General features: G+C 42.3%; 1 protein-coding gene across 3 annotated transcripts in view; it reads left to right on the top strand.

The window, feature by feature from the left end:
- Positions 1-24,918, top strand: part of il2 (interleukin 2) — a 62,965-nt gene that overhangs the window by 21,945 nt on the left and 16,102 nt on the right. For all 3 annotated transcript variants that reach the window (XM_069925297.1, XM_069925299.1, XM_069925300.1), the window contains exons 2-4: positions 15,928-16,037; positions 23,078-23,189; positions 23,274-23,300. In XM_069925297.1, the coding sequence (XP_069781398.1) occupies positions 15,928-16,037; positions 23,078-23,189; positions 23,274-23,300 (249 nt within the window). The remainder of the gene's footprint in view (positions 1-15,927; positions 16,038-23,077; positions 23,190-23,273; positions 23,301-24,918) is intronic.

The following is a 24,918-nucleotide window of genomic DNA, read 5'->3' as shown; positions in this document are numbered from 1 at the left end:
GGAAATAAAGGGTCAAGGTATGACCAAAAAGTAGACAGACAGCTGAATAAAAAGGTGGGGCATAGAGCAGAGGGAAGAAGGGGAAGGGTGTGAAGCACAGGCCAGTAGGAAAGAGGCCGTAAATTAATATCTGGGTGAGAGGGCAGAAGAAAAAAGCTGAGAAATGGCCTCATGCACTGCCAAACTGAGGCTACATCCAAGTTGGAAGAACAGCACAATATTCTGTCTGGACACTTACCAAAGAGATGGCATCATCATTGACATCTCCATTTTCTGTTAGGTCTCTCCCTCATCATGCTCTCTCTCTCTTTCTCTCTCTTTTTCTCTCTCTCTTCTTTCTCTTTCTTTTTCTCTCTCTTTCTTCTTTCTCTTTCTTTTTCTCTCTTTTTCTCTCTTTTTCTCTCTCTTTCTTTCTCTCACTCTCTCTTCCCCCCCCCTCCCTGAGCTCCCCACCCCTTCCCCCTCCATTCAGAGAACTACCCCCTCCCCATATCACCTCAGCCTTTTTCTCTTCTACCCTCCCATCCATATCCACCTATGTCCTCTTGCCTGTTGGCCTGTTCTCCTCTCCTGCCCCTTCTAACTTCCTCTCATTTCTTCTCCCAAACTTTTCATTCCAGCATCTGTCTGCTTTTTGCTCATATCCTGGTGAAGGACTCATCCCTGAAACATCGGTTACCCTTTGCTTCCTTTGGATGCTGCGAGACCTGCTGAGTTTCTGCAGCACCTTTGTATATTGCAGTACAATCACAGTGTTTGTTCTCTCCTGTTTAGGTTGAATTCTGTTGCTCTCCCTCTATTCCCTTTTTTAAAAAAATTCTTTCATTCCCTTTAATTTCCTTTACCTTTGCCTATCTTGCATTGGCATTTTGTAAGTGCTCTGAACTAATTGGTACCATATATCATCTCAAATGATTCTGTTCTTTGGAAGGGTTAATCCTGGTGATGACTCTTCATTTTACAAAATTAACTAATTCAGTCTTAGAGATAGCTGGAACGATGATCAAATGAAAGGAAGATAGAAATTACAACATTGGGGCAGCTCAGAACATGTCAGTAAAGAAGTATCTTAATTGAATGATAAAATATATTAGACATAACTCACCGCAGACATCATTTTTTTTTTAGAGTGGGGAACATCTATTTGGGAAGGAAAGCAAATTAAATCATCCACCATTTATCAGAGACATAGAAGGGTTAATTTATTCATTAAGGGGGAAAGGTGAGCATAGAACATGAAACAATACAGTACAGGCCGTCTGGGCCTTGATGATGTGCTGATCCATATATCCCTTCCTTAAAAAAAAGTACTAAACCCTCCCTACCTGATAACCCTCTATTTTTCTTTCATCCATATGCCAGTTTAAGAGTCTCTTAAATGCCCCTAATGTTTCAGCTTCCACCACCATCCCTGGCAAGGCATTCTACACACCCACAACTCTTTTTTTAAAAAAAAACCTTACCCCTGATGTCTCCCCTAAACCTCCCTCCCTTCACTTTGTACTTGTGTCCTCTGGCATTTGCTGATCCTGCCCAGGGAAACAGGTGCTGGCTGTCTACCCGATCTGTGCCTCTGTTATCAAAGATTCCTCTCATCCTTCTATGCTCCAAATTGAAAAGTCCCAACTCTGCTAACCTTGCCTCGTAAGACTTGTTTCTCAAAATAGGTATTATCCTGGTAAATCTCCTCTGCACCCTCTCCATAGCTTCCACATCCTTCCTATATAGTGCCTTTGATTAGAGTAACTTAAAAGAGCGGGTGTAGAAGTGAGACCCTGAACATATAATGTAATCAATAATGTAAATTTGAGCGATGCTATGAGATTTGACATTTGTTGCTGGACGACCCCAGTTGAGTGTGAAGATCGATGTAATTTGAGCAATGTGATAATGGTTTGAAGTTTGTTGTTGGGCACCCCTGCCCAGATAGTAAGTTTCTTCCAGCCTGGTGTTTCCCCATTCAGGTGCAAAAACAATGCCTGGGGAAAGGGAAATCCTTGATGCAATTTGCTGATGAATAGGGTCATGCTCATCAGATGGGAGAAGACGTTTTTTGGATTTGTCAGGTCAGATTGCAGCACAGTATACAAACCAATGTTATTGTATGTTGAGTTTCCACCAAGCTTTTGTGTAATAAAGGAGTACTGGGAAACTAAAGAGTGTAAGTCCTCCATTTCTCACGGTATGTTTACTGAAGAAAAGAGATCACTCAGGACCTGGACAAAAGGGGTAAAAAAAAACGATCATCCACATTTGGTGGGCCAGCTAGGAGTCCAATAACTCCTCGAGACTACGGGGAGAGCTGATAGACTGCGAGGCTCCTCTGGTAGATTACCGGCCACTTTGGAAAAGGTGAACAGACACCTTTTAAAATAAAATACTGTGAAACGAGCAGTCCGGCAGTCCCAGAGATAGTCTTGAATGAGTGATGGACTCCTTGTGGTGAGTGCATAGGAGTTTGATAGCCAGATTTGAGGTTTGTGGTGGAACACAGTCATGCAGGTAGAACCTCACTGGACTGCTCAGGCTGGCTTGCCTCCAACCTGGTAACTCCTCCCTGCAGTTTCCCAATAAAGGCCCTAGTCTCCTCTCTCAGCACCATTCTTGCATGTAGTTGTGTGCTGGATGATTCAGGGTGTTAAAGCCTTTAATCACTTGCTTTGTGTCTGCTGGTAGTTATTGATCGCACTACAATTTAATATCCTGAATCTTTTACCATGAACAAGGTGATTGGAGTGGAGAAGCTGGAGAGTGGTCCCAGGAAACCAGAGGGCTCTATTAAATTTGACATGAGGCTATGTTGTCTAAAGGTCTTTGAGACGCCATGAGATCTCAATATTTTTCATTGACGGGCACCAAGCCTACCAAATAAATCAGGATTGCGAAAAGTACGACGAAGCGATAGCCATCCTGTGAACTCTATGAATGCCCACTATTTACTGGTCACCAGATGCCAAGGCCCTGGTGAGTCTCTGACTTTGTGAGGGCCATGAGGGAGTTGGGACGTGACTGTGGTGCAATGGCGGAAGCCTATCAAGAAGAACTCATCTGTGATGGTTTAGTGGCCGGCTTCCATTCCAACCACATCTGTGAGCCGACTCCTGGAGAAGGGTGACCAGACCCTCCAGGAAGTCATACAGCTGGCTCAATCGTTAGAGGCTGACCAAAAGAAGGACGAGGGCGATTCGGCAAACTACACGGCCACTCGATGGGGAGCATGGGAGTCACCATCTTGGGACTCCGGGACCCTGACTGTCATTACAGCTGGTGAGGACATGAAGTGCAATTACTGTGGCCAAACCAATCACCCGAATAAGTACTACCTGATTTGTAGCACAACCTGTTCAAACTGCTGGAGGAAGGGCATTACACTAAGGTATGCCATTCTAAACCCCCACTTGTGTGGACTGCAAACTGTGTTGCCATCTTTGGTCAACCCTCTTCCAGCTTTACTTCCAGTAGCTGAGAACCGAACAGCAGGAATGGGAGGAAGATGACATGGGATGACATCACGAATGGCATCTCTTCCAGACCTCGCCATCTGTAATCCTTGGGGGTGGCCGTCTTGGCAGCTGTCTTTGTATACAATGTTACAGTAGCAGCAACTCCAGTAATGAGTTGACACTGGCCTCCATCGTGCAGGATCAGAACAGGCCATGCCAAGAGGTGTGATCGATGATGGACATTGAGGCAAATGGCCACACCATGGACTGCCTATTCGACACAGGGAATACTGGGAGCTTTATACACCCGAGCACAGTCCAGTGCTGTGTCCTGCCAGTGTTTCCTGCCAAGTGTAAGGTAGCATTAGCATCCAAGTCCCACTCCACGGAAATCTGCAGGTGCTGCACCGTGACCCTGACTGTTAGGGGCATGAAATATAAAAACTTTTAACTGCTAGTAATGCCCCATCTCTGTGCACCAGTCATAATGGGGCTCGATTTCCATTGTCAGATTAAGAGCACGCTGATGCAGTTCAGATAGGCCCCACCCTCTCCTCACAGTCAGAAATATTTGAACACCATAACTTGTCAGCGTATACAGAGTCTGTGTTGGAGTACATCAGGTTCTGCATGGAGACTGTCACTGTCATCAAACACATCCGGGTGTTCCCAAACCAGAAACCCTGGATGACCAAGGAGGTTAAATCACTCCTCAGGAGCCGCAACACTGCTTTTAGATCCAGTGATAATAAATTGTATAGTGCTGCCAGAGCTGAACTGAAGAAGGGCATCAGGAAAGCCAAGCTAGATTATAAGGAAGTACTGGAAGGTCATCTCACTGACAACAATCCCAGGCAAGTGTGGCAAGGGTTACAACAGCTGACCAACTTCAGGGGTCATCCCAGCAAAATTGTGGACTCAAGCACTGCATTGGCGGAGGAGTTAAATATCTTTTTCGCACGCTTTGAGTCCACCGCTCGGCAGCCTACAGCTGCACCCCCTCTAACCCAGTTCGCCCCCAGCTACGAGCCACTGACTGTGCAGCCATTCGAGGTGGAACGAACCCTCGCCAGGGTAAACCCCATAAAAGCGGCTGGTCCAGACGGCGTACCGGGGAAGGTACTTAGGGCCTGTGCAAATCAGCTGTCCCAGGTCTTCACTACAATCTTCAACCTTTCCTTGTCAAAAGCTATTATACCAGCTTGTCTGAAGGCCTCCACCATCATACCCATACCAAAGAAACCACAAATAACCGGCCTAAATGACTATCGTCCAGTAGCACTCACACCTGTCATCACCAAGTGCCTGGAACGACTGGTCCTAGGCCACATCCAAGACTGTCTGCCTCCCTCCTTCGACCCACATCAGTTCGCTTATAAAGCGAACAGATCGACGGAAGACACCATATCCATCATCCTCCACACTGTGCTGAGCCATCTGGAACACAGGAACACCTATGCAAGGGTACTTTTCGTGGACTTCAGCTCAGCCTTTAACACCATCATCCTCGATATCCTAGTCAGCAAACTGTCTGCTCTGGGCCTTCATCCTCTCACCTGTTCATGGATCAAAGATTTCCTTACAGATAGACCACAGAGAGTCAAACTTGGAACCCACCTGTCCTCCACCCGCACATTGAGCACGGGCTCCCCACAAGGCTGTGTGCTGAGCCCTTTGCTCTTCACTCTTTACACCGCCGACTGCAGACCTGTCCACGCCAGTAACACCGTGGCGAAGTTTGCAGATGACACCACGGTGGTGGGGTTGATCACAGGGGGAGATGAGTCTGCCTACAGGAATGAAATCCTGAATCTGACCAAGTGGTGCCGGGCTCATAACCTGATCCTAAACACCACAAAAACAAAAGAAATCATTCTGGACTTCAGGAAGCACAGGTCTGACCCGCTCCCCCTCTACATAGATGGTGACTGTATGACGAGGGTCCACAGCTTAACCCTCCTGGGCATCAATATCTCAGACGACCTCTCCTGGACTGTAAACACTTCAGCAGTCATCAAAAAGGCCCAGAGGCACCTGTACTTCCTGAGAATGCTCAAAAAGAGCAAGGTGGGTCAGAAGCTGCTGATTACCTTCTACAGTTCCACCATACAGAGCATCCTGCTGTACTGCAGCACAGTATGGTTCTCCCATTACATTGAAGAAGAGTGGCAAAGACTTCAACGGGTGGTGAGGGCAGCAGAAAAGATAATTGGATGTCCCCTACCCTCCTTGAAGGATCTCAACACCTCTTGTTGCCTCAGGAGAGCACAAGCTATAATAAAGGATCCCACCCACCCTGCATCTGTTTGACCTACGACCCTCTGGCAGACGCTACAGGTCAATCAAGACAAGAACAAACAGACTCAGAAACAGTTTTTTCCCCCAGGCTGTCTCTATACTGAACACACATATCCACAAATTCCCCTCTCTGTCCTCCACATCTATCATACATATAGCCGACACCCCCCCCTCCATTCACATAAAGGACATATACGGCACTGTAAATTAAATTATTTATTTAACTTCTGTGGTGCTGCCTGTGGTTGCGTCGCTGCATTGGTAACCTTGAACTGCTGTCTTTTTAATCTCGTTGTATAACTTGTACAATGACAATAAAAGCTATTTGATTTGATTTGAACCAATTCCTGGAGGGCCCGCCCTTCCTTCCGAACACAGCCAATCACAAACCAGAACCTGATCCAGGGCACCTGACCTGCGGGGTGGCCACCCTCCCCCACTCCCACCCCCCCATTCCAGAACCTTACCCCCGATACAAACATTGCCACAAAAAGCATGCTATACAGCCCAGGGACAGGGAGTGATGAGTAGTTGACCTGTTCAATTACTCCTTCATGTAGCAACCGTTCCAATTCTTGCTGCACTTCTTTCAGTGCTGCGCATGGGACCGGTCGTTTTGGCTTGAAAGTCAGTTTCACATTTGGCAGAAGTCAGAGTTCCTCCTTCATTTTAGTGCTCCGTCTGATGCCTTTAGAAAATACCGCTGTATGGCTTTGCTTTAACTGTACCAGCAACTCTTTATTTGGCTCTGTTGGGGTATGTGCCACTTCCATATTTTGACAAAGATCATTAAGTGGATGGTCCAGTAGGTTCAACCTTTCAATCTAGTTGAGACCCATGAGATCAAGGTTAGGACATTTTACCAGATAACATTTCCTTCTGCGCCGTTTAAGCTGACAGAACAGTCACCTTTGCCTAGCAACTCCAAGATCTCCGTGGAAGCATTCCGTGTCGTGTTTTTAGTTGGAGTCACCTCTGGCTAATCTGTTTCCACATTTTCTTTGACATTAGGGTAATGTCAGACCCTATATCAATTTGAAGCCTCACTGAGGTGCCATTAATGTGCACTTTCACATATTTCTTGCATTTGTCATTTGCCACCTTGAATTTGCTACAGCGCTACAGTCTGTATGGGCAGTCACGAGTGTAATGCCATTCATTGTAGTTCCAATAGGCGCTGGGCGTATCACACTTTTATTTGGTCTAGCGGGGTCTGCTAACTTGACTCTCTGGACTTCACTCGAAGATGGGTGTGCCGCCTCCACCATTTTGGTGTCGTGTTTTAAATTAATTAAGTGTTGGCATTCGGCAGTTAATTTTGGAAGGGTTATGTCAGGCTCCTGCTCAATCTTTGCCAGCATCTGTGTTCTGAGGTTGGCATCTTGGTGCAACTGCATTCCTGCTACAAAGACAAGACACTTGAACTGGTCTTCAGTCAGCATAGAGAGTTTAAAACACTCGCAATGTAGATTTACCATACTCGTGTAGGCCACGAAATCTTCAGTATCTCTCTTGGTCATTTTTAAACACTGATACCGAATGTTGAACAGTGATGTTTGTTCACCAAATATTTCTGCCATTACCTCAAATGTTTCCCTGAAATTGAGCACCACTGAGGTTATGGCAGAATAAAGTTTATGCTCTCAAGTGCCTAACTTCCTCAACAGCAGCCTAATCTTCCGTGCCACACTGAACTTGGAAAAGTCTACTGAAATCAAGTCTTGTACCAAGTTTCAAAAGTGCATGACTATTGCAACTGACATTTATCTTCAGGTCCTCATTGCCAAAATATGTGGTAACTGTGCGCAAAATGTTTGGGTTGCACGCGTAGCTGAGGAATCTAATTCTCACTTTGAGTTTACTCAGCGAATTAACGACACATACAAAGTTTCACCAAACCACACCCGAACTCTTTTTACTTTTTTTTCGAAAAAAATGGAGTGAGTTATTTATAGAAATTTACACAAGCTTAACTTCAAGGCACAAGACAATCTAGTGAGCCATTCAGTTGATTAATGGCTTCAGTGGTAACACTCACTCCTAGTGACTGGGTCACTCTGATAAGAGAGCCTAGCAAGAAGTTCATAAAAGCTGAAGTGGGGTGTCTGCTAGCGGAGGGCATCATAGAACCCAGTAACAGCCCGTGGAGGGCGCAGGTGGTGGTGGTGGTGGTGGTTAAGAGTGGGGAGAAGTACCTGATGGTCATCAATTAAAGCCAGACCATCAATAGGTTCACTTTGCTAGTTGCCTCCCCCTCTTCCACATAGCCGACATGGTGAATGGAATTGCCCAATTCCAGGTCTTCTCCACCATAAATCTTGTCGGTGTACCACCAGATCCCCATCCATCCGGAGGACTATCGATACACGGCGTTTGAGGCCAATGGCCACCTCTACCACTTATTGTGGGTCCCATTTGGCCTCACGATCAGAGTGTCAGTGTTCCAAAGCGAAATAGAATGCATGGTGGATGACAATAAATTAAAAGCCACCTATCCCTATCTGCATAATGTCACCATCTACAGCCATAACCAAGAGAAACACAATGAGAACCTGCAAAAGTTTCTGATTACTGCTAAAACCCTGAACTTAACATACAATCAGAAAAAGTGTGTGTTCATTACCAAGCAGTTGGTAATACTGGGGTACGTGGTGGAACATAGTGTCATTGCCCCGACCCCAAGCGCATGCACCCCCTCCTGGAACTCCCACTGTCCCAGAACCCCAAGGCTTTAAAAAGAGGCCTGGGGTTCTTCTCATACTTTGACCAGTGGATCCCTAATTAAGCAGACAAAGCCCTGGTAAAAGCAACCACCTTCTGTCCATCAACAGAGCCCTGCAGGGCTTTTGATGGCATAAAAAAGGGAAATTAACAAGGAAGCCATGCATGCTATTGATTAATCCATCTGTTTGCAAATAGAGAGCGATGCCGCTGACTTCGCCCTGGCCACCATGCTGAACCAAGCAGACAGGCCCATGGCGTTCTTTTCTCTAACCCTCCAGGGCCCGAAACTCAGGTACTTGGCCATTGAAAAGGAGGCACAGGCTATAGTAGAGGCTGGGCACCTTTGGAGGCCCTATTTGGCTGGCAGACCATTCATCCTGCGGATGGACCAGAGAGCCGTTGCTTTTAAGTTTAACAATAAACAGTGAGGGAAAAATCAAATATGTCAAGATCATGAGGTGGAGAATTATGAAATCTTGTATCAGCCAGGGAAGGTCAATGAGCCACCTGATGCTCTGTCCAAGGCACAAGCAGATCGCCTCAAAGCTCTCCATGATAGCCTCTGCCACTCTGGGGTTAGCAGACTCCCCTATTTGGTGGAAGAGATCAGGTAGCTGACTCATGACTGGTTGGTCTGTGTGTAATACAAGCCACACTTCTACCAGACGGAGAGAGCTCATTTGATCAAGGCAACTCACCCTTTTTAACGTCTCAGTATGGACTTCACAGGTTCCCTTCCATCCACAAATAGGAACATGTACTTCCTGAATATCGTGAATGAGTACTCACGCTTCCTATTTGCAATCCAATTTGCTCAGACATGACCACACCCACTGTCATTAAATCCCTCTGCAATCTCTTCACCTTGTTCAGATACCCCAGATACATGCACTGTGACCAGGGATCCTCATTCTTAAATGAGGAGTTGCATCAGTACTTCTGTCCAAGAGCATAGCCATAAACAGAACCACCAGTTACAACCCACATAAGAATGGGCAGGTGGAAAGTGAGAATGGCACAACCTGGAGGGCAATCCTCTTGGGCCTCAAGTCAAAAGGAATGCCTATCTCCCAGTAGCAAGAGGTCCTCCCAGAAGCACTGTATGCCACCAGGTCCCTAACCTGTACGGCCATGAATGCCATCCCACTTGAGAAATTGTTCTTCCCTTGGAGGTCCGCATCAGGAACCACACTACCAATCTGGCTGATGCTTCTCCATATACACATTAGGACGCGCAAGGCAGAACTGCTGGTTGAGGATGTGCACCTCTTGCATGCCAACCCCCCAGTACGTCCACGTATAGTACCCAGACAGCAGGAAGACACAGTGTGTGTCTGGGACCTGGCTTGAGCACCAATGTAGAGTTCCAATAGGTTTTTTGTTCCTCTGTCAAAGTAATACTTTTGCTTTTCTTTCTGTTGTTCTTTGAACTTCCTCACTTTCTCCCCCTCTTTGCACCCAGAAAACCTCATCAGCGACCAGACGGTTCCAGGTAAATGATCTCTTACCTCCATTACCACCATCACCACGACCCCACAGGCCCCTGCCCTCGCCATTCTTGCAACCTCCAGTGGAACAATGGACACTTCCACCCCCTCTTGGAAGCAGTTCACACTGCCACAGTTCAGCCCCTGGACATGCAGCCTGCCAGACAGGTCACCACCCCACAGGAGCCAATAACGATGCCAGAGGTGCTGTGACGATCACAGTGGCAGATAAAGCCACCAGACAAGCTGAATCTGTGCACTGATATAGACTGCATGATCGGAGATGTTGGACATTGTTCCACTTCATCCCGTCAGACTTTATCTAAAAGAAAGGGGTAATGTGGTGGAACACAGTAATGCAAGTGGGACCTCACCGGACTATTCAGGTTGGCCTGCCTCCAACCTGGTAACTCCTCCCTGTAGTTTCCCAATAAAGGTTGAGAGCCCTAGTCTCCTCCCTCTATACCAGCCTTGGATCCAGGCCAGAAGCATGTAGCTATGATGCTAAAGCCTTTAATCACTTGCCTTGTGTCTGCTGGTGGTTATTTATCATGCTACAGAGTTAAAGAATAGATGGCTTGTGAATGGGAGTAATACTGATGATGAAGTGAAAAAGTAAATAACAGAAGGGATGAGTAAGGGGAAACCGTGGGACACATAAAATTTCTGAGCAAGGAGACATCCTCCCCACTTTGCAAGTGCACCTGAATAAAAAATTTTTAAAAAGAGAAAGAAAAATGTTTTGTAAGAAAATTGAATTAAAAAAAAGAGTAAAGGTGAGATAATAGTACAAGACGAGTAAAATAAATAGTAACTTTAGAGTTTGCAGGGCTTCGCAGATTCAGTTGTACGTTCGGGTTGGTGAAATACGAATTGTTAAAAGCATCCCGGCCAGTTGCAGCTGTCTGAACAAAGGACTGGTAACCCCTGCTGAGCACACAGGACAAAATGGCATCTGTGGGAGTTTAATGCAGAAGACAAAGTCTCCATTTTAAGAGACGAAGTGTCAGAGGATAGCTGATGAAGTGGCTAAAAAGGGAACCATAGGGAATGAAGCAGCATTTATGATTTACCATAATCCGAAACGTAGGGGTCATAGCAATCCCATGGCCAGAGGAAAACTTGGTGTCAGAATTGTCATGGAAAAAAGAGGGAGATGGCTCAATTCCATATCATTCCATTAGAAAACGTCAAGTGGAGCCACGCTAGTACAAATCCTGATCCCTATAGTTGTAGTCTTGGACGTGGATGTTTGTGGGTACATCATAGTAATAGCAAGTGCAAGAACCATGTTGGCCCGCTGGGTTGGAACAATGTTAGGGGAAGAAGAATGATTATTCAACAGGATGAAGATCTAGAGGAGTGTGGCTGTCTCTGTGATGGTACAGATAGGAGAAAGGAGACCATACCTTGTTTGGGAATGTAGCTGACCCAATATCATTAGACCTGGAATTTTTTTTTAGCATCCTCATTTCAGATGTCGCTAATCCATTCACTTGCCTCTAAAATGCAACTTCTCTCTGATCTACAGGATGTGTTTTAAATGTCTACCATAATCCGTACAAGCGTGTATTGTATGAGACTATAAAAATCTCAAAGGGGGGAAATATTGAAGTAAGACCCTGCACATTGTAATATTATCAAGAATGTAAATTTGAGCGATGCAATGCAAAGATAAAGGTCTTTTCCACTTACAAATATTATTTATCTGAGGGCAATTTGCACTATCTGCTTCCTCCACAGTCCAGCTCTCTGAAACGTCAGTCAAGTTAGGAATTTTTTTAAAGGTGTTGATAAACTCAAAGCTCTCCTCCATCTAAACAACTCTTCAGTTGGATTTGGGTACATTATGAATATAAGGAATAAACTGGACAGTCGCAATGGAAGAGGTTTGATTACCGTAAATATTCATGTATAATGTGAAAAATTTTGTACCGAAATTTGAGCTCAAAATGGAGGGGGGGAGGTTCGAGACACCAGCGCGACTCAGGCGGGTGAGGGGGTAAAGAGAGACGCCAGCATGACTCGGGTGGGCGAGAGGAGGAGAGACAACAGCGCAACTCGGGTGGGCGAGGGTGATGAGACGGCAGCGCAACTCGGGTGGGCAAGGGGAGGGGGATCATATTATCCACGAGGGTAAAATTTTTCACCTCAAAAATGAGGGGTTGCATTATACACGAAACGCATTATACACAAATATTTATGGTAATTGTGGTGGTTCTTTTGTATTCTAAAATAGGGATGCTCGGGTGCAAATCTGAGAATAAATATTGATGTATGTTCTGGATAAGGATTAGATTCTCAATTTTTAATCATACTATGATTAATATTTTCAGTTTTATTAATAGTGATGCACTTGAATGTAAAAGATAGCGTGTCAGGGAAACTAAAGAACTAGCCATATGTAGACCAATAAATACCAATTGCAGAATTAATAAGTAGTGAATGTTACATTGTTAATATCACTCATTTGTTAATTTCTAGTCATTAGTAATCTTATCTGTATCCTGTGTTGCAAGGTTGGATGCCGATATATTGATATGCAGTGGCCTGTGAACTAAGTCACATCCCGGCTCACAAAGTGGCCAGCAAACATGGCAATCATGAGGACCTCACAGGGACCAATGGTCATTGTCCTGTGTGACCTCCCTCATGGTGGGGAATGGCGGGAATGCCAGCCAGTCGGAGGCCGGAGCTGCGATGATGTCACTCCTGTCATCAGAGGCAGGGAGTGAATATAAACACAGCTGGCAGAGCAATAAATCGGTCTTCGGCTGTGTATGTCTCTGTGTGTTGTTTCTTACTCCACACTTTGCGAGCCGCACACTTTATAATACAAAGGATTTGTGAAAAATCTTGTTGAAAGAGGACATGAAAGTTCTTAAGAGAAAGGTGAGAATAAAACTGAGAAGTTCTACTGATCTGGACATGGTGGATAGGACCAGATAGTGGGGAAATGGGAACAGGAATTTCCCCTCAACCCGGAACTGTTCCAAATTGGATAGCGTATGAGCAGTTAGGGAGCTTAACCAATAAATAGATAAATGTTAGCATCACATTGTCTACATCTAGGAAGACAGCTGAGGTGGTTTAAGAATGGGGGTATAAGAAGTGCAAAGTTAAATGTAATATGATTCATATTTGGGCTACCATTTATAATCTTTGGTCAACAAAGTTGTCACAGGACAAAACCCCAAGCAATAAGAATAATATGATGAAATGTATGACTTGTAAATTTTGATGTTGTGGCAGCCCGCCACCGCGGAGATCGAGCCGGCACATCACCTGGCATGCATGGTAGTAAACAGCAGCATATCACACTGTAACATGTCCCTTAACACGGCAAACCAGCGCGGTTGAGAGCTGGAGCAGTACAAGACCAGCAGCCTTAAAATGGCACTGGCCAAGTTGCCCAGCTAACAGATCAATAACAGGCTGGGGAAGAAGGGTATTCACATGCAAGAATGTTCCCACCCACTATTGTTATTCATGCAGCAATATCAGCCAATCAAACAAATGGCAGGAACTCCAACTGTATCAAAGGAGCCTTTCCAGCCTCAATAAATCTTAGAGCTTAACCTCCCACTCTGCGAGAGTGTATGTTTCTTTGTAGCAGTCGACTACAATGAATTCAAATCTAGCGAGAAAAATAGATTATTAATTAGAAAAAGTCTAAAATCATGCAACTATCATTATAAAGTACTTTGCTACAGTAGAATCTCAATGCAGCCTTAAGGACCTTGAAATGTTAACTGTGCTGTTGAAGCCAGATCAACATATAGGGTTTTCTCAAGAGTGGCATTCAAAGGACAAAGAACACAATGTGTAATGCTAACATTGAAAACATTCCTATAGATCCAATTGTATGCACTGTTTTATATCAGCTGCAAGTTGCAGCAGGCCACAAAGGGATTAATAATGTTGAACAACATTTCACAATCAAAGATGATCCAATATTTGGTAGATTAAGAGACATCTGCCAGTAATGACTCCAACATGTGCTGCATTTTCAAAGCTCTCCTCAGTTTCCATTTAAGGAATGCTCTTGGTCCTTTTTGTAACCTCATACTGCAGACAACAGCTGGGTAAAAAAAATAAATGTGTAAATGTGCTTATTATATTGAACAAGGTGAGGGTCAATCAAGTGACTCCACGAGGCTGTAGATTGGAGTCAAAAAGCTTTTATTAGCTTAGACATTAGCTGGGGCTCAGAGAGCATCTGGCCTGGATCGGAGCAGTAAGTGATCTGGGGTCAAGGTCTTGGGTTGGAACCTTTATTAGGGAATCTCCTGGGAGGGGTCAGAGGGAAGGAAGGGACGGTCCAGGCCAGTACATAGTTATTAGAGTGGTGTAATACCTCATACCACCACACAAGGGACTGTTGAATTTTACAGGCTAAGTTCTAATTGGGCTGCTGTCTGGTAATTTGGACTAATTCTAGATTCACCTCAAATTATTGATTGGACAGTATATGTTTTTATTTTATATGCATTTGTTTAGAAATGCATTGACATTTAATGCAGAACAATATTGCAGGCAGAGTGCTGATGTGGTAAATCAAGTTGATTTTTGTTTCCATTTGATGCATATTTTAACTTGTCTTATTTTAACATGAAACATTACAGTGCGGGCCCTTTGGCCCTCAATGTTCCAACCTATACCTGTATGTTCCTACCAAAAAAAGATACTAAACCCTTCCTACCTCATAACCCTCTATTTTTCTTTCATCCATGTGCCTGTCTTTTAAGAGTCTCTTAAATGTTTCAGCCTCCACCACAATCACTGGTAAGGCATTCCAGGCTTTTACAACACTGTGTGTAAATAAAAACCTTACCTCTGATGTCTCCCCTAATCTTTCTTCCCTTCACTTTGTAGAGATGTCCCCTGGTGTTTACAGTTCCTGCCCCTGAAAAAAGGTGCTGGCTGTCCACCTTATCTATGCCTCTCCAAAACCTTATATTAAGTCTCCTCTCAATCTTCACTCCAAAAAGAAAAGTCCCAGTTCTGCTATCCTTGCCTCATTAGCCTTATTTTCCAATCAAGGCAACATCCTGGTAAATCTCCTCTGCACTCTCTCCATAGTTTCCACATCCTTCCTTTAATGTTGTGACCAGAACTGAACACCATATTCTAAGTGTGATCTCACCAGAGATTTGTAGAGTTGCCACATGATCTCTCAACTCTTGAACTCAATCCCCTGTTAATGAAGCCTACCATCCCATAGGCCATCTTGATTATCTATCAATCTGCGCGGCAACCTTAAGAGATGTACAGATTTGGTCCCAAGTGTTCTTTGACACTTAAGTATCCGAACATTGACCCTGTATTCAACCTTCTGGTTTGACCTTCTAAAATGCATCACCTCATACTTATCTGGATTTAATTCTATCTGCCACTTTCCCACCCAACTCTGCATCTGTCTATATCCTTTTGTAACCCACAGTAACCTTCAGCACTATCCACAACTCCAACAACTTTTGTATCATCTGACCCATCCCATTACATCTTCATCCAGATCATTTATAAAAATCACAAAGAGCAGGGGTCCCAGAACAGATCCTTGCAGAAATGCACTAGTCACTGACCTCCAGGCAGAATACTTCCCATCCAGTACTACTCTCTGCTTTGTTAAAGCAAGCCAATTTTTAATCCATACAGCCAAGGTTCCATGGATCCAATGCCTCATGACTTCCTGAACAAGTCTCTCATGGGGGACTTGTCAAATGTCGTACTAAAATCCATGTAGACCACATGTACTGTCCTACCCTCATCAATTTCTTTTGTTACCTCCTCAAAAAATCTGAAGTAGGCTCATGAGAAATGAAGCCATGCTGACTAATCATGAATATTTTGTCTTTTTAAAAATGCATATAAAGCATTGTGAGCAATAATTATTTGTATTAAATAAATGTTAAAATAAGACAATTGTATTTTAGTGGAAATTTTATGTGTATCATTTTATGTTTCCTCTGCAGAGAAGGCAAGTGAAGCGAGTTTATTTCAACTATTACCTCCATCTTAATTTGGACTGCCATATTTTCACATTCATAAACTCGGAGACTGGGATTTCTCTACTCTTACTATGGTAACCTTGATGTTTTTGTCTCTTTATTGTGACACGTGTAATGTGCTATGGGAAGCTGTTCCTGTAATAGTGCCTTGCATTCTACAATTTGAATATCTGCTGAGTAATCTAACGATTAATTTATACAATTTTAAATTTTTTTTAGGATCTAGGCATTGTTTACCAGGGAGCCTAATTGCTGAAATCGAGTTGGCCTTTAAAAACCAACTGAAATCACACTTGATAGTTTCTTTCAAAGGCATGTAAGAGCCAACCTTGTGAGTGGGATTAGAGTGCCATTCAAGATAAATGGACTATAGTGGTAGATTTCCTTTTCCTTAAGAACTAGAGGTTTTTCATGACGATCTGGTAGTTTTGTGTCTATCATTCATAATTATTATCTTTTTAAAATAAATTAAGATACAACCTGAATTATAATCCATTCATGGATTACTACCATAATTTAAAGAATTAGGGTGTTTGGATGTTCTGGAGCAGTGCTGTCTGGTTTCCGAATTATGTCTTTCATTTCTGTAGTGTGTGTCGAAAAAAAACCAAAAAAAAAAGGCTTTTATTAACTAAAAGACTGGAGCATATCACAAGTAGGTCGACCAGTCCAGAATGACCTGGTCTGGCTAGGAGCAATCCTTTAAGACCTGCTAGTAGGTGTGGCTACACTCTCAGCCAATCACAGTCATCCTACACTACAATCCATACATATACACATTGCTGATAGAATCTGTACTATCACATTAGCCTTGGTTTGGATCAACAAGTCTTTGGTTGACCAGTCCAGAATGACCTGGACTGGCTAGGAGCAATCCTTTAAGACCTGCCAGTAGGTGTGGCTACACTCTCAGCCATTCACAGTCATCCTACACTACAATCCGTACATATACACATTATGGATAGAATCTGTACTATCACAATTTCCGAAGTATATTAGATATGCAAGTTAACCTTGTTTAGAGGGAGGGGTTTGATGAATGAGGGGTGGTGGGGGAGGTTCCTTTTTTTTCCTTTTGAAATGTTTTAACAAAATGGGTTTGATTGAGAATGGTACGCACCATTTATACTATGTCTGATTTGGGAATTACAAATTGTCTATCTTTTCTTATATTTCAGCCCTTGTACTGGATTAATATGCATGTATTTTTTAAAAAATTAACAATTAAACTCAATAAAGAAATTTGAAAAAGAAAGAATTATAAATTTGAGATATAAAACATTGTTTTGAAACTTGACCAACCAAAATAACACATAAGGAAACATTCAAGTTTGATCTTGCCTAACCATGCACACATAGCTTATAATAATAATGTTAGGCAAATAATAATCATCAAAATCTTCAAAAGTCAAGGAAAGAAGAAAAACATTTTTTTTTAAGAAATGCAGAAAGTCTGACTTTGGCATTTGACTACGGAATTTGGTGAGGTTTTGATTCAACCAGCATCTCCACACTGTATTTTAAATTTCAAGTCACTGCTTTAATAAAATTTTAATTTTTACTATTTTACCAATATAGACTTCCAAGATTGTGCAGACAATTTTGGGTATTTTTGGCTTTGTTTTCAACATTATCATTGGTATTAATGCTTTAAGTTATTATTTGAGAGCCAACCCTGCTGTTTGAGTTTATGAAGGTTTAAGGGAGAAAAGACTTAAATCTCCACCAATGAATGTACAGCGCTACCAAAAAGACAAGTGAGTGTGACAGCTGCTTGCCAAGACAAATAGCAAGCAAAATATTCTTTGAATTCCTTTTGGCTCCTGGTGCAAAACAGGACGAAGCATTGGAGAGGTCGCTAATTTCATGTTGAACATCCATTTCTCAAACGGTTGGAAGTGGTTCAATTAATAATTTTGTTTCTCTGTGCCTCACTGAAGATCTAAAATCACTGGACACATGATGACTGATGTTTCACTGTGAAATGCAGGGATGTGAAGGATTATTTAAATGCTAGTAGGGAATGACAGAACTGTCCTAGGCAGCTGGCTGGGAGAAGAGCAGACCTGGCTGCCGGTTCATAGAGGCTTTTCTGGTTTGCTTCCTGAAAAAAATTGGGGATTATAATAGACAACTTCATGCTGAATACAAATATAATTTCATATTTGCTGTCATTTTGAAATGACAGACAGAGAAACACAAGAAATGCAGATGCTGGAACCTTGAACAAACATCAAGAAGCTGGAGGAACTCAATGGGTCTAGGCAGATCTGTGGATAGAAATCGTGAGTTGATATTTTGGGCCAGGTCCCTTTATCAAGACCAAGTGGAAAGAAGTGAAATCAAATACCGTACGTACTCGTGGTAAAGTTGATACCATGTAAAAGTCAAACTAAAAATAAATCTAGAATTTTCCATTTATCTTGTGTAAAAGTCGACCTTAGTCTTTTACCTCGGCCCCGACTGGCCACAGGGCAGAGCTCACGGTGGCTCGGTCGCGAACTCGCACCTCGGCTGCCTGCCCATCAGATCCCTGGTCACTGTGGTCCTGAGCTGCCCCACGGTAGGATATGTGCTTTGATGTGCGGACTCTGCATTATTACTTTAATTCATGGTGTTTTTGATGTTTATTTGTTTAGAGATCATTTGGACTTTTGCTACTAATAAGCTATTTTGGATTTCAGTGTGAATTTCAGCTCCTCAAAAGTGGTATCCATGTAATAGTCAACCCCATAAATTTAACATTGAAAAAAAGGCCTACAAAGTAGTTCAACCTTTGAATGAGTATATTTGGTATATCAAGGGGAATCAGGGCATGGGGGAAAGAAATTTGACATAGTTTAGTTTTTGAGGTCAAACACAAAGTTAATCCAGTTCCTACTTCCTTTCTCTCTCCACCTAGCCTAAACTGCCCGCCACGCCCCCCCCCCCTGACTGTGGTGTTCTCACCCCACTTTCCCCTTTTGTTCAGACATCTCTCATGTTCTCCCATACCTTGATGAAGGGCCCAAGCCCAAAATGCTGGTGATGTATCTTCACCTTTGCCATATAAAGGCACTGTTTGGTTTGACTTGCTGAGTTTCTCCAGCATTTGTGTGTTTTTTCAAAGCCTTTAAGGCAATTAGCTGAGAATGTCAGCCAGGATCTCCCAATGGGCTCCTTGGATTTATTTGCTCCGGTATTGTATCTTTACCCCCCCCCCCCACCCCCCACCTGGACATGTGACCCTTCTGCATGTTAGATTTGGTACCAATATGAGAGGAATAGTTAAAGTAGCTAGACAGTGTCTGTTTCCCGTAGTAGGGCATGTCTAAAACTAGAAAGCTTAGGTTGGTGGTGAGAGAGAGGAGGTTTAAAAGAGATCTGAGGGATAAACATTCACAGGGAAGAGTTAATATGTGGAATGAATTGCCTGAGGAGGAGGTGCTGGCAGGAACTCCATTCAAAATGTCCTTAGCCATGGGTGAGGTGCCAGAGCATTGGAAGGTAGCTCATGTTGTCCCATTGTTTAAAAAGGGTTCCAAAAATATACCAGACAATTATAGGCCAGTGAGCCTGATGTCAGTGGTGGGTAAATTGTTGGAGGGAGTTCTGAGAGACAGGATTTTATAGGTATTTGGACAGTCATGGGCTGATTAAGGACATCAACATGGCTTTGTACATGGTAGGCTGTGTTTAATGAATTGTAGAGTTTTTCGAGGAGGTGACCAGGAAGATAGATGAGGGGGATGTGGATGTTGTCGATATGGACCTTAGAAATGCCTTTGACAAGGTCCCAGATACTGGGTAATCAAGGAGAAGTTGTAAACTGGATTTGAAATTGGCTCTGTGGGAAAACACAGAGGTTGGTAGTAGGTGGTTGCTTCTCAGATTGGAGGCCTGTGATTAGTGGTGTGCCTCAGGGTTCTGTGTTGGGACCATTGTTGTTTGTTGTCTATAATCAATGATCTAGACAATAATTTGGTGAATTGGATCATCAAGTTTTCTGATGACACAAAGCTAGGAGTGATTGTGGATAGCAAGGAAGATTTTCAAAGCTTGTGGAGGGATCTGGACCAACTGGGAGAATGGGCCAAAAAATGGCAGATGGAGTTTAATGGAGACAAGTGTGAGGTGATGCATTTTGGAAGGACAAACCAAGGTAGGACATACACAGTAAATGGTAGGGCTCTGATGAGTGCAGAGAAGCAAAGACATCTAGAAATACAAATACATTATTCCCCTGAAGGTGGTGTCGCCGGTGGATAGAGTTGCAATGAAAGCTTTTGGTACTTTAGCCTTTATAAATCAAAGTATTGAGTATAGAAGTTGGGATGTTATGTTGAAGTAGTTTAAGACATTGGTGAGACCAAATTTGGAATATTGTGTGGAGTTCTGGTCACCTAACTATAGGAACGATATCAATAAGATTGAAAGAGTGCAGAGAAGATTTACTAGAATGTTGTCAGGTCTTCAGGAGTTAAGTTGTAGGGAAAGATTAAAGGTTAGGACTTGGAGTGAAGAAGAATGAGAGGAGATTTTATCGAGGTTTACAAGATTTTGAGAGGTATAAACAGAGCAGATATAAACAGAATAGGTCTTTTTCACTTAGATTGGGGAAGATAAATACGAGAGTTCATAGTTTTAAGCTGAAGGGGGAAAGATTTAGGGGGAACATTAGGGGAAAGTTCTTTACTCAAGAGAGTGGTGGGAGTGTGGAATGAGCTGGCATCTGATGTTGAGAATGTGGGTTTGATCATGTGTTATATGAATAAATTGGATAGATACCTGGATGGGAGAGGCCTGGAGGGTTATGGAATGGGAGTAGATCGTTGGATGGTCGGCACAGACTGGAAGGGCTGATTGGCCTGTTTTATTTCCTGTAGCATTCTATGGTACTATGTGGTATTAGCATAGATGTGGTGACCTTAAGGGATGGTTTCTATGCCCCTGAACTCTCTTACTGTATTGTCTATTCATAATTATCCACCTGGTGGAAATCCACTAAAGAATTTTAGTGGATGTTGTTTGCTTGGAAGCCTATAACATTGGACAACAAATTTTTCAAAAGGTTTGCTTTCTGAAAAATAATTGGGGATTATGATAGACAACTTCATGCTGAACACAAATATAATTTTATATTTTCTGTATCGCGTAGGAAGTTAGAGAAACATTAAATTAACTTTTATTGAATTTATCATGTTTAATCGCATAATGATTGGATTAGTTCAAATGGCTAAACATGTTTTGCTGGTGATTTTTTTGTTTGTACTCCACATCTGATGCCTCTCGTCTCAGTGCTCAACAATAATCATCCAGCCTTAATGGATTCCAGTTGCACTGATACCACTTTTCCATGGTCGTAATATCCTGGTGAAACCTTTCACTGTATTCATCACTGACTGAACCAAGATCAGCAGGGAAGAAGACCAAGTGCAAATGCAGAAAATGAATTTTCAATGACTTGTTGCATTTCATGGTCTTGTCCGCTAGAAGCATGTAAAAATATGACAGGAAATCACAAAAATGGGTGATATCTTAAAAAAAATACATGACAGGAAAATTTTAAGGTTATTTTATGATCAGTAGCCCCAAATCCGTAAAAAACACCCTAAAGTGATGAGGAAGAAAATTTTTTATTTTTTAATTTTTTAAAGTGCCACGCGAGGTTGTTCCAAAATATCAGGAACGACCAGAATGAATGAGTCACTTCAGTGTGGTAAAGGCTCCATTATTGTCACGGAATACTGCATTTAGAATGAAACATACATGAAATTCTTTAACTTTGTTGATGGTAAGAGAGTCACCACTTAGTCCAACGCCCCTCACAGATACCTACAGGACCTGGTGTTCCAAGGCGGTCTCGCCTCCAAGTACTGACAAGTCCTGTGCCTGCTTACCTTCAGAGATCAGATAATCCCAGGCGTATTCAGACTATTAGGTGTGCACATTGCAATTAGAGGGATGCTGGAAGAATCAGTACTTGACTTTGGCTTGTTATAGTCAAAACAGAATGATTTTGTATGAGTCAATCGAGTATAGAATACCCGTATTATAATTGCTACTGTGGACAGCATGCTATGAGGAGCAAGCAGTGAGGGTTCCAAAAGAGAAAGGACAATTGGGTTGAATGGAGCTAGGGCATGAATTCATCAGTGGCACTGCCAACTTGTGACCTTTCACTGAGCATCTCTGAGCAGTAATATCACGAGATTGCTACAAACATAGGCTGAAGGTTTGAATCTTAACCTCTGATGCTCAACAGTTTATGACAAGGAATAAAATACAGTTCCTTTAAAGGAGCCATGCACTGATGCTCCTCTTTTCTTTTCATTGTGCATCATGTAAGATATATGTTGACTGCATGCCGAATGACTATCAACTTTTGCTTAAAAACCAAATCAAAATGCAAGTATCTACATCTGAATTCCCTGATTGTCAGAATGTTCACAACTGGACCACATTGGAGTAGTTTGATTTCTTATGTCATCGTATTGAATAAGTGTTTTAATCAAAATGTTAAATTGTTCTACAAATTTTTGTTGAGCAGTCATGCTGAAATGAGATCTTTGTGTCCAAAGCTTTCGTATGTTTGCCTTGCTTTAAATGGGCATGTGGAGGAATAGGATGAATTATTAGTAAAGTATGATTTTTACAGAGAGGCTGTATGAAGTTGGCACAATCTATGCAGAGTTAATTCCAAGGATTTAACATTTTGCAATGCCTGGTGTTGTGCAATTGAGAACTAGGCATGGTTTAGCAGTTTTAGTTATGCATTTAAAATGGTAGGATTGCAGATGTGCTAAATTGACAGCAGCCTAACAATTAATTGCATGTTCTAGATTAGGGTGGTATGGTTGGCATGGCAGTTATCACAAAGCCTTTACAGCACCAGTGATCGGGATCAGAACGGGGTTTGAATTCCATGCTGTCTGTAAGGAGTTTGTATGTTCTCCCCGTGTCTGTGTGGGTTTTCTCCTGGGGCTCTGGTTTCCTCCCACTGTTCAAAACGTACTGGGGGCATAGATTAATGGAGTGTAAATTTGGGCGGCACAGACATGTGGACCAAAATGGCCCGCTACAGTACTGTATGTTTAAATTTAAAATTAAAATGACTTTTTTCTGCACTCCTCAGTAGTCTTGCTGTGTGCCTTACCAAAGTGGATGGTGCAGACTCTTATAGAGCAAGAAAAACAAAGAGATCAGCAGAAATTAAAGAAATTCTGATGATTCTGAGAAGCATACAAGTTAGTATTCAATGTATTTATAAAATAATTTACATCATTATCTGTACAATTGCTTTTATTTTATTGAATATTTTTTTTTTATAGACTCAAGTGAAGAGCAAATATCGTGATGTAAGTGCGACCCCCATCAATCAAGAAACTAAATTGTGCAAATGTCAACATGAGTGAGAAAGCCTGGGCCAGACTGTCCTGTGAGCCATGAACTGCTTACGCTAATAGCAGACTTACAGTGGACGTCTTAATTTATAGATCCTGAACGTCACTGGTGAGGCTCTACATGATGACAGATCCTTGCATGTGGATATGCCATCAAGTGGGCACGCAAGAACAACCTTCATCTGTGAAACGACTGAACATGCCTACAGTACCCCTCTTAGCTTGTTGTCAAACCCATTTTAAAAACATTGAGTATTTCTGAATGCCTCAGACGGGCTGAAATCAATTATATTAATTATTTATATTAAAATAATTCCAACCCACAAATGAATTATTTAAGAATGCCTATAATTCTATCTTTCATTTTAATCTGATTCTTTTTAAAAAAATGTTAGTGTTTACCACAAAGCACTCCTGCCTTAGTACCTGTGTTTGACGCCAATTTCTTTTCCATGCCATTCAGCCAACATTGAAACCTTGAGCCATTTTAATTACCCATCATCTCATCAAATTAAAAAAAAAGCATTTTATTAGGTGGTTATAATTTCACCATTAGCCTCTGACCAAGGGGTGATTGAGGTGAGAATAAATGGTGTTGGGGGACATCCGAGTCTAGATGCATTCGTTTGATGTCCACATTTAAAAAAGCACTCTCCCTACTGCCTGTCACACTAATTTCATCTTTCCAATGTGACCATATTTTCATTTGTCCTCCCAGGGGGAATGCAATTGAAATGTGCTAAGTTTTATATTGATGTATTCATTATAAATGTGGATGTAAGAATTTGTAATGGAAATGCTGACAAGAATTGCTCCCAGATAAAAGGTGTAGTCCACAAAAAGAATGGCAAACAATAATGAAAGGAGAGAGAGAAAATGAGAAAAAAAAATGGGTAGGGGAGAAAACTGGAAGAAAAGAATTAAAACAAAGAGTGTTGAAGTAATAGGGCTATTCATGGCCTAGCGGGGAGGTCATAAATTTGCATTTTTCATTAGCAGATCTTAGTTCGCAGAACAAATGAATTAAAGTGTATTGTGAATGATTCTATATTAGTCTTAACTTTGTCACGGGGGGTTCTCAATGACCCTACTGTACTTTCTCTCTTGCTTACTTTTCTCTCTTCTATTCTTAAATACAGAGATATTTTGTCCTGAATGGTCTTGGAAGCTGCAAGATCTCTAAAGCTAAGGAGCCATTGTTCAGAAGTTACTAATTTAATATTTTTAAATCAATGTCCAACACACAAGGCTGAAATGCCTTTCTAATTCACATTACTGTCAACCATAATCATGTTCCGATCCAAATATTCATAATTGACTTCAGTCACTTTACCAGGAAACCCTTTACAAAATATTTGACATTGGTTTGGCACCAACTCAATTCTGACTAACCTTTTCCAAATTTTTATTACCTGAACTATGTATTCAATATCCTAATGTTTTCTATTTTTATTATTAGTGTTTTTGTCCTTCACTTCACCATACTTACTGAGGACTGACAATCTCCCTTCTCATGAAACACTATTTTCCACCCTGCTCACTACCCCACAATGTCTCACTTCCTCTTCCAACC

This window comes from Narcine bancroftii, chromosome 3 (assembly GCF_036971445.1).
Source record: "Narcine bancroftii isolate sNarBan1 chromosome 3, sNarBan1.hap1, whole genome shotgun sequence".
Classification (NCBI taxonomy): Eukaryota; Metazoa; Chordata; class Chondrichthyes; order Torpediniformes; family Narcinidae; genus Narcine; species Narcine bancroftii.
Note: the sequence above shows the minus strand (reverse complement) of the source record. Positions and strands in the feature narration are given on the sequence as shown.